The following is a 9,904-nucleotide window of genomic DNA, read 5'->3' as shown; positions in this document are numbered from 1 at the left end:
CTGCACCATAGACTCAACACTGCCATAGACTCAACACTGCACCATAGACTCAACACTGCACCATAGACTCAACACTGCACCATAGACTCAACACTGCACCATAGACTCAACACTGCACCATAGACTCAACACTGCACCATAGACTCAACACTGCACCATAGACTCAACACTGCACCATAGACTCAACACTGCACCATAGACTCAACACTGCACCATACTCAACACTACCATAGACTCAACACTGCACCATAGACTCAACACTGCCATAGACTCAACACTGCACCATAGACTCAACACTGCACCATAGACTCAACACTGCACCATAGACTCAACACTGCACCATAGACTCAACACTGCCCATAGACTCAACACTGCACCATAGACTCAACACTGCACCATAGACTCAACACTGCACCATAGACTCAACACTGCACCATAGACTCAACACTGCACCATAGACTCAACACTGCACCAGACTCAACACTGCCCATAGACTCAATACTGCACCATAGACTCAGCACTGCACCATAGACTCAACACTTCACCATAGATTCAACACTGCACCATAGACTCACCACTGCACCATAGACTCAACACTGCACCACAGACTCAACACTGCACCGTAGACTCAACACTGCACCATAGACTCAACACTGCACCACAGACTCACCACTGCCCTAAAGTTAAACTGTTAAACTATTTTCATTCTATTGTATCAGGTAAGGCCCATTGAGATGATGTGTGGACCTTTTTCCGAAGTGACCGTGGCAATCTCAAATGATAGCAGCTATACCAAGTGGATCATGTAATCATCTGGCATCGGTAATGAGCGACTTCCACGACACGTCGCGTTGAGGGTACTTCTTTTATTTCTCACACGGGCACAACACGGGCCAACCTCACCCGTCGCATTCTGAGTACAACACTTTAAATACTCTTAGGTTTTTTTTCGGTAAAGTCACTACGTAGGTAAAAAAATGCAATTAAAATTAATAGAAATAAAATAATAAAAATCACGACGTTTCGGAGGCAACACAAGTCTCCGTCATCAGGTGGGACCGTCACAGCCAGATTTGCTGCATCAAGTGAGGCAAAAATTTCAAGATACAAGCTCTTATATACAAGTTAAGGGGGAGAGGTGGGAGGGGCTTATCTGAATGTGGTAGCCAATGAATGGAACGTATTGGGGGGGTGGGTGGGGCTAAAAGAGAACAACAGGTCACGTGACCTGTAGTTCTCTTTTAGCCCCGGCCCCCCCCCCCAATACGTTCCATTCATTGGCTACCACACTCAGATAAGCTCCTCCCCCCCCCTTCTCCCCCCTGAACTTATATTTAAGAACTTGTATCTTGGAATCTCTGCCTCACTTGATACGGTAAATCTGGCTGTGACGGTCCCACCTGATGACGGAGACTTGTGTTGCCTCCGAAACGTCGTGATTTTTATTATTTTATTTCTATTATTACTTTTATTAATTTTATTTCTTCACCGACGTGACTTTACCAAAAAAAAAACCTAAGAGTATGAACCCTTGCAGTCACGAAAGCTTAGAATCTAAAATTAACACTTTAAATATGAACGTGCCTACTGGCTGCACCTACGGCAGAGGTCGCAACCGGGTACCCGATACCCGTACCCTACCCGATACCCGGCTACCCGTACCCGGCCAGGTACGGGTACGGGTAGCCGTTTGCGACCCTGGTGCGGCCGGATACGGGTAGGCCGTGAGTCACCGGTGAGTAACCGTTTGTCACTCATTTCGAGTAGGGTACGGGTAGGGAACGAGTACCCGTACCCTGCCGGGTACGGATACGGGTACCCATTTGCGACCCTGGTGCGGCCGGTTACGGGTACGGGTAGGCCGTGAGTCACTGGTGAGTCACCGTTTGTCACTCATTTCGGGTAGGGAACGGGTACCCGTATCCGGCCGAGTACGGGTACCCATTTGCGACCCTGGTGCGGCCGGGTACGGGTAAGGAATTAAAACCCGTTTGCGACCTCTGACCTACGGCCGATCGCTCGGCGTGATCCCACCGCCGGCGGCGTAGCCGAGGACGGCGGTGGAAGCCCCGCAGGAGATCTTCCACGTGACCGGACGACGGAGAGAGACGACGCAGTTCGGGCCCAAGAATCCACGCTCGAACCCCGAGCCCCGCTCTGCCCCCCGCTTATATCTCCCCCAGGTGTGGCTAGGCTCCGCCCCCGGCCAAGCCCTGTCGTGGAACCTTCCAGAAGGTCTCCCGGAGCATCCCGGCCAACCCCGCCCATTACCTTTGCCCCCAGATACCTCTCCCTTTCAGATTGGATGTTGTCTTAGCGGTCAACGTAGACGTGCTTCCCTGTTCCAGCCAGCAGGTGTCAGCATGTCATTACAAATGTAGAGCAGTAGCCAGATACTCGAAATGCGGAGGGGAAACGCGGAGGGCATGGAGAAAACTCCACGCGAATCACGGGGAGAGAGAAAGAGAGAGACGCAGACTCCACATATACAGCAGCAGCAGGCGTCGTCAGGGTCGAGATGGAACCCACGACCTCCTGTAGACCAGGCGAGGTAGTTAACATCTCCTAGCCACCGTGATGATGATGAGAGAGTGAGAGACGCAGACTCCAAATAGACAGCAGCAGCAGGCATCGTCAGGATGGGGATCGAACCCACGACCTCCTGTGTACCAGGCGAGGTAGTTAACATATCCTAGCTACCGTGATGATAATGATGAGAGAGAGATGCAGACTCCAAATATACAGCAACAGCAGGCGTCGTCAGGGTCGGTATCGAACCCACGACCTCCTGTGTACCAGGCGAGGTAGTTAACATCTCCGTAGCCACCGCAGCTATAATGCCCTGATAGTAGCATTGACCTTGTACTGTTCACATTGTGGCGTTGTTCTCTGGTCTGACGCTGGTGGTGGTGAGACTGGGCCATAAAGAAGGTCCGTGGTAGAGACCAATCAATTTCAAAGACAACGCATCACACATCATCATCAGAGCCACGTGTTTGTGTTCGCATATTCACCACAAGCAGTAATCGTGTGTGGTTAATGCAGTAACTGGATTCCATGCAAAAGGTTTATATTTGGTGTTTGAACACCTTAACACAACCTTCCTGTTTTATTACTGCCAGAAAGCATGAAACCTATTATTAATTTTTCATACTGGCAAACAAAAATGCCCCAAATATGTGTTTCTACGGTTAATCCGACATCCGCGTGATCGCCTCTGCAGTACAGTGGTTGCAATATATTTACAATGGCGGGTGGCGGAGTTTGATTGGCTGTTGATTGGCTGTTGATTGGCTGTGCCATCAGCCAATCAGTGGGGCCCGAGGCTTCTGCTGGGCGGGAGCCAGGAGTGAGTTGTCGTTATGACTGAGCATGCGCATCGATCAGTTCGGTCGATTCTTCACTACATAAGTTTGTTTTTGTTCATTAACAAACTCCGAAAATGGCTTAACTTAAACGTGACAGTATACTGGTAGGAACCTCCTGGTTACACCAGCCCACAAGGGATTATTATGTCCGTCGTGCAGAGAGAGGCTGGGTGGGGAGGGAGGGATGGGCTGGGTGGGGAAGGGTGGGGAGGGGCTGGGTGGGGAGTGTGGGGCTGGGTGGGGAGGGGAGGAGAGGGTGGGGAGGGGAGGGTGGGGAGGGGCTGGGTGGGGAGGGTGGGGAGGGTGGGGAGGGGCTGGATGGGGAGGGTGGGGAGGGTGGGGCTGGGTGGGGAGGGGCTGGGTGGGGAGGGAGGGTGGGGCTGGGTGGGGAGGGGAGGGTGGGAAGGGTGGGGAGGGGCTGGGTGGGGAAGGGAGGGTGGGGCTGGGTGGGGAGGGGAGGGTGGGGAGGGTGGGGAGGGGCTGGGTGGGGAGGGTAGGGAGGAGCTGGGTGAGGAGGGTGGGGCTGGGTGGGGGGTGGGAGGGGTGGGGCTGGGTGGGGAGGGGCTGGTCACCCCGTGGTGCCCTTATAAAACTCAACGTTTAACCTACTCACGCCGGCTTGTGCCCGCCCTCACAGTCGGGCATATTTGCGGAATACACCACGCCGCCGTTGACCCTGCAGGCCATTGACCGAGCAACCCAACGTTCCTACCAGCTCCCTCCGCAGGAATGTGTTATCAGTGGGGGTTTTTGGCGTAATAGATCCGCGGGATAATGGTTATAATGTTTGGATTTTTCGCGATTTTGAATTATTATTCCGTGACCGTCATTGGCGCGGATAATTGACGGTCTACTCTGCTGACTTGTTATTTTAAATCCGTGAACTTGTGGGACTGCTTTGGTTGCTGTCTGCCAGTCGAGTAGCCACCCCTTGAAAAAGAGATCCTGAGCTCTGCGGGCTGTACTCGCCGGGAAATACACTCCTGCCTTCTGAAGTGTGTGGGTGAGCGCGTGGGTGAGTGAGTGGGTGGATAAGTGAGTGGTTGAGTGAGTTCGTGGGTGGGTGAGTGCATGGGTGAGTGAGTGGGAGTGTGGGTGAGTGAGTGCATGGGTGAGTGGGTGAGTGAGTGTGTGGGTGGGTGAGTACATGGGTGAGTGGGTGAGTGAGTGTGTGGGTGGGTGAGTGGTTAAGTCAGTGAGTGGGTGAGCGCGTGGGTGAGTGGGTGGATAAGTGAGTGGTTGAGTGAGTGCGTGGGTGGGTGAGTGCATGGGTGAGTGAGTGTGTGGGTGGGTGAGTACACGGGTGAGTGGGTGAGTGAGTGCGTGGTTGAGTGAGTGGGTGAGTGAGTGAGTGGGTGAGTGAGTGGTTGAGAGAGTGGGTGAGTGATTGAGAGAGTGGGTGAGTGAGTGTGTAGGTGAGCGAGTGGGTGGGCAATTGAGTATTTTGGGTGGGTGAATGCGTGAGTCTGTGAGTGAGTGGGTCAGTTAGTGATCAATGTGACTGGATATTTATGCAAGTGATCAATGTAACTGGCGACTGATGGGACTGATCAATGTAACTGGCTACCGATGCAAATGACTGAAGTTGCTCCTTATGAAGAAATCTTTGCAAGTAGCAATCTTTTAAATTTTAATTATTGTTTGGTTTGTTACAAAACTCCTTATTACGTTATGTATGTAAGGTTAATATTCGTATTAAGCATTACGTGTCTACGGATGTTGTAAATCCAGGGATAAAACAATGAAATGATACTCAATTACACTGGTCAACAAAAAAAAAATTCTGGCCTGGACTTTTGCAGCTGTTCTAGACTAATTTCAGGGTGCTGATTCCAAATCGGATCTCAGATTTGCTCTATCACATCATTTTTATGCTATCGGCATACCCCATTTTCATTGATTTTAATCGTAATTAACTCTGTCACTTATGATTGCAAGTTGTTGCGAGTCAGTGACTGCTTTAGTGTTAAAATATGGTGCTGTATTTTTTGGATAGTGTGTTTATAATATCATTTTATGTAGATATCCACATTTATTTAATATTTTTCTTCTGCAGTTTTTATTGAAAATGCAATATTTGATATCTCAAAAACCTGATGATGTAATAGACAAAAACTGATGCCAGATTTGGAATCAGCACCCCAAAATTACCTTAAAACCGTTGGAATACCTTATGCCAGAAAAAGTGTGTTGACCAGTGTTATTCTTCGGGGTTCGCATCCCCCCCGTGTATCATGTATGCCTATGGGAACGTTAGCTTCATACAACGCTGTTTTTTCAGGAACGCGTGTGATGCATTATGCGAGCGACGCCCGTACACGCATACACTTTATATACTCTACACATGCATGCATATACACATACAGCACATACACACATACACACATGCATACGAACATATACAGACACGTACACATATAAAGGCAAAGATCCCACTAATAGCTTGGACAAACTGTTGGGGCAAGTGCTGTTAGCGAGCACCTATGAAGGCCTGCACGAAGCACAAAAAGTTGAGTGGTCTCAGCACCACGCTTGGCCGCCTTTGTCTCCCTTGTGGCGATGTATGCACACCACAGACAGATATTAATTTAAGGCTGAGTCGACCTAGGGGAGGCCCAAGACTGGTTCTGTTAATCGTCAATGGTGTGGGCCGTGAGGGGGAATTGAACTCAGGTTGCCGGGTTTGTAGTGCCGCATGCTAACCTCAACACTACCGCTCCACACATACATAGATATACACACATGCATATACAAATATATGTGCAACCCACCACCGGAGTGGAAGAAAGGCATGCGCATCTTACAGATGACAAGTCGATGGTCAGTGGGAAGATCAGCTCCACGGTAGGTCCTGGTGTCAAGGACATGGGCCCGCATCTGCTGTTCCGTCACTATGTAGTCCAGCAGATGTTCTTGCTTGGACCCGGTATGCATCCATGATGTTGTTTGGATGTGCTAATGCCGGAACAACGTGTTGGTAATTACAAGCCTATGGGCTGCACAGAAGTCTACCAGCCTCCTACCGTTGTTATTGAGCTGATCTGGCCCATGCCTTCCAATCACTCCAGACCAGGAGCCAGCATCATGACCCACTCGGACATTGAAGTCACCCAACAAGATGACTCTATCCCGAGGGGCCACTTTAGCTCGCACCTGTGAAAGAGGTCATAGAAGGCATCTGACTCATCGGCCTTGCCTGCATCCCTCCACTTATATTAATTTTCGGTGGGGGCATAAGTAACCACCACCACCACTCCTTGCCTCTGGTTGATGGGAAGGCGAGCCAAAAGTAGCCTGGGGCTTCCAGCTTCCCACACCTCACTGCCACGCTCCCACACCCCCTTCATTATTTTGTTCAGAAGAAGAGTCACTCCCTGTTGTTTGGCAGTCTCCTCCCCCGAGTAGAGGACTGTCCACCCCTCGTGGTGGCTGGAGCCAGAGCCGGTCCACCGGACCTCCTGAATACCGCAAAGATTCAGGCGGTACCAGTCCCACTCCCGAGAGGTCTGGCAACCTCTCTTTGCAGCATTCAAACATTCCAAGTGGCCACTCGCAGTGGCTTTTAGCCATTTCTGGAGGAACCCCGAGGGTAAGGATTCAGTATCCCGGCTCCGGCAAATGGGGTTTGGCAAGGAGATGTCATAGACGCCTGTCCCCACCTACACTCACTCACCCACGCACCAAATCACCCACTCATATACTCATTCATCCACGCACCCACTCACTCACCCACCCACTCGCTCACGCACCCAATCACCCACTCATATTCCCACTCACCCACTCACTCATTCACTCACGCATCCAATCACCCATTCATATACCCATTAGCCCACGCACCCACTCACTCACCCCCTCACTCACCCACTCACTCATGCACCCAATCACCCACTCACCCACGCACCCACTCACCCACTCACTCACGCACCCACTCACTTACGCACCCAATCACCCACTCATATACCCACTCACCCACTCACTCACTCACTCACCCACTCACGCACCCAATCACACACTCATATACCCACTCGCCCACGTACCCACTCACTCACTCATATACCCACTGACCCACGCACTCACTCACTAACGCACCCACTCGGGGACCTGATCAAGATATTCGTCGTCAACGGTGTGGGTGGCGGCCGTGAGCGGCTAATCGCCGCTCCTAGCTAGCGCCTTTCCACGGCCACCACCGCCGTCACCACCGTGTCGGTGTTGGACGGCTCAGCGTCGCGCGACCCTCCCGCGGTGGACGCCGGCACCACCGTTCCGCCGCCGCCGCCGCCGCAGCAGCCCCAGTGTGCGGCTCCCCCACGCCTGTAGTAGTCGCCCGACAGGAAGTAGAGCACCGGGTTGATGCAGCAGTTGAGGCTGGCGAGGGGCCGAGTCGCCTTGTAGATGGTCGACACGGTCTGCACGAGCTCGCACGACGACTCGTCGCCGCCGCCGCCGACGATGGTGTAATTACCACCCCCGACGACGGCCGCGGTGTAATTACCACCGCCGCCGCCGCTGTCGCCACCGCCGCCACCGCCGCCGTACATTTTGACAAAGAGGTACACCATGCGCGTCACGTGGAAGGGCAGGAAACAGACGGCGAAGCTCAGGCACACGACGGCGATGAGCCTGAACGAGCGGCCGCCCGCCCTCTTCACTTCGCCGCCGCCACCACCGCCGGCACCGGCACCGGCACCGTGCCGCATCTGGCAAACCCTGGACCTGCGCCGGCGCACCAGCGCGCGCACGATGGCGACGTAGCACGCGGCGATGACAGCGAACGGCACGGCGAAGCCCACGGCGGTGAGCGCCACGCCGTAGGGGAAGTAGGCGGCGAAGTTCTCCGGGCTCGTCAGGTCGTAGCAGACGGCGCGTCCGCGCAGGACCCCGGAGCGAGCGAACGCCGCCGTCGGCGCCGTCTCGACCGCCACGGCGAGCCACGCGGCCAACGAAATGCGGGCGGCCGCCCGGCTGCCCCGCAGGCCGCCGAAACGGAGCGGGTGGCAGACGCCGAGGTAGCGGTTGAGGCTGATGGCGGCAAGGAAGGCGACGCTGCCGTAGAGGTTGGCGTAGAAGACGAAGCGTACGGCGCGACAGGCCGCGTCGCCGAAAGGCCAACGGTCGCGCCACGCGTAGTTCAGCACCAGCAGGGGCAGCGAGCAGGCGTAGAGGAGGTCGGCAGCCGCCAGGTTGGCGAGGTAGACAAGGTTGGCGCTCCAGCGTCGGCGCTCGGTGCGGAAGGCGCAGAGGTAGAGGACGGAGCCGTTGAGGGCGAGGGCGAGCACGAAGACGACGCTGTAGACAGCGGGCAACAGGATGTGCTTGTAGGCCTCACGGTACAGGCAAGTCCTCCTGCCGCCGCCGCTGCTGTTCATGTTGATGTCGTTGATGTCGTTGATGTCGTTGGTGGTGAACGGGGATGCGACGGTTGTGGCGGTTGCGGAGGATGGGTTGAGGAGGTGGATGGTGGAAGTCATTGCGGGTGGTGGTAGTGGTGGGGAGTGTGGATATTTGGTGGTGTTGTTGATATAGTAGTGGTGGTGATTATAGATAGAGTGGTGGTGATAGATTTAGTAGTGGTGGTGGTGATGGATTTGTGGTTTTGCTGATGGTAGTGGTGATGGGATGGGATCTTTGGTGGTGGTGGTGGTGGTGAATATAGATACAATGGTGGTGACGATGGATGTGTATTGTGGTTTAGGTGATGGTAGTGGCACTGCTGCTGGTGATGGTGTAGATGTGATGCAGTAATGGTGGTAGTGTTGGCGACGATGGTGGTGGTAGCGATGATGGAGCTGAGTGGACTTGCCGATGACCGGTACCAGCGGAGTCAAGATCAGCCTCTGTGGAGGAAGACAAGGCTCGTGAAGGACGCTGCTGCTGCTGGGCAGTTGGAAGCAGTCGCCCTCCAGCAACAGCGAAGGGCAGAGGAGCGACGCTCACAACAACGAGCGGAGCGCCGGGCGGTCAAAACGCAGCGAGTTAGTGGGAACATGACCTCCTCCGAGCGCCTTCCCAAACATCACGTGACAGCCTCAAGGTGCACCTAGCCTGGCACGGTCGCCGCTTGTTAGAGGAACGGCGGCTGCTGATGCTGAAGCCGTTGCTGCTTCTCACCTGTGTAGTGCCATAAGAGGGGAGGGGCTGCTGGGGGCTCTGGGACCCTAGACAGATAAACCCTCGGCGCCAGGCGCTAGGATCCCAGGCACCCCAGACAGTTAAGCCCCTTGGCGCCACCAACGAGGGGGGGGCTGTGTGTGCTCTGTGGGATATCTGGGGGCGCACACAACCCCACCCCTCGTTGGGAACGAGGCATAAAAGGGCAGCTCCCTGGCTGATCGGGGCCAGTCGCAGCTCAAGACCCAAGACCCACCAGCCAGCCAGCTTAGGACCCTGGACCCCCTCGTCCCGCTTGTCCTTGTAAGGGCCGGGACGCTGTGAGGGCCAGTGGTGGGACTCTGGGACTCCCGGCTCTACGTCCTTGTAAGGGCGAGTTCCGAGGAAGCCAGAGTCCAGACCCGCACCTTGGCTGGGTCGGGTCA

The 9,904-nt window shown here is 54.3% G+C and overlaps 1 protein-coding gene across 1 annotated transcript; it reads right to left on the bottom strand.

The window, feature by feature from the left end:
- Positions 1-3,942: 3,942 nt before the first annotated feature.
- On the bottom strand, positions 3,943-9,199 carry LOC133362896 (P2Y purinoceptor 6-like). The gene has a single exon (XM_061581854.1). The coding sequence runs from the start codon at positions 8,837-8,839 to the stop codon at positions 7,535-7,537; it is 1,305 nt and encodes a 434-aa protein (XP_061437838.1). The 5' UTR covers positions 8,840-9,199; the 3' UTR covers positions 3,943-7,534.
- Between the last annotated feature and the right edge of the window lie 705 nt (positions 9,200-9,904).

This window comes from Lethenteron reissneri, unplaced genomic scaffold, assembly GCF_015708825.2.
Source record: "Lethenteron reissneri isolate LAM-NWPU_2019-01 unplaced genomic scaffold, ASM1570882v1 scaffold_1638, whole genome shotgun sequence".
Taxonomy (NCBI): domain Eukaryota; kingdom Metazoa; phylum Chordata; class Hyperoartia; order Petromyzontiformes; family Petromyzontidae; genus Lethenteron; species Lethenteron reissneri.
Note: the sequence above shows the minus strand (reverse complement) of the source record. Positions and strands in the feature narration are given on the sequence as shown.

Excerpts from the sequence above, each read along its gene's own strand:
- LOC133362896 (XM_061581854.1), bottom strand. The coding sequence starts at position 8,839 with ATGACTTCCACCATCCACCTCCTCAACCCATCCTCCGCAACCGCCACA.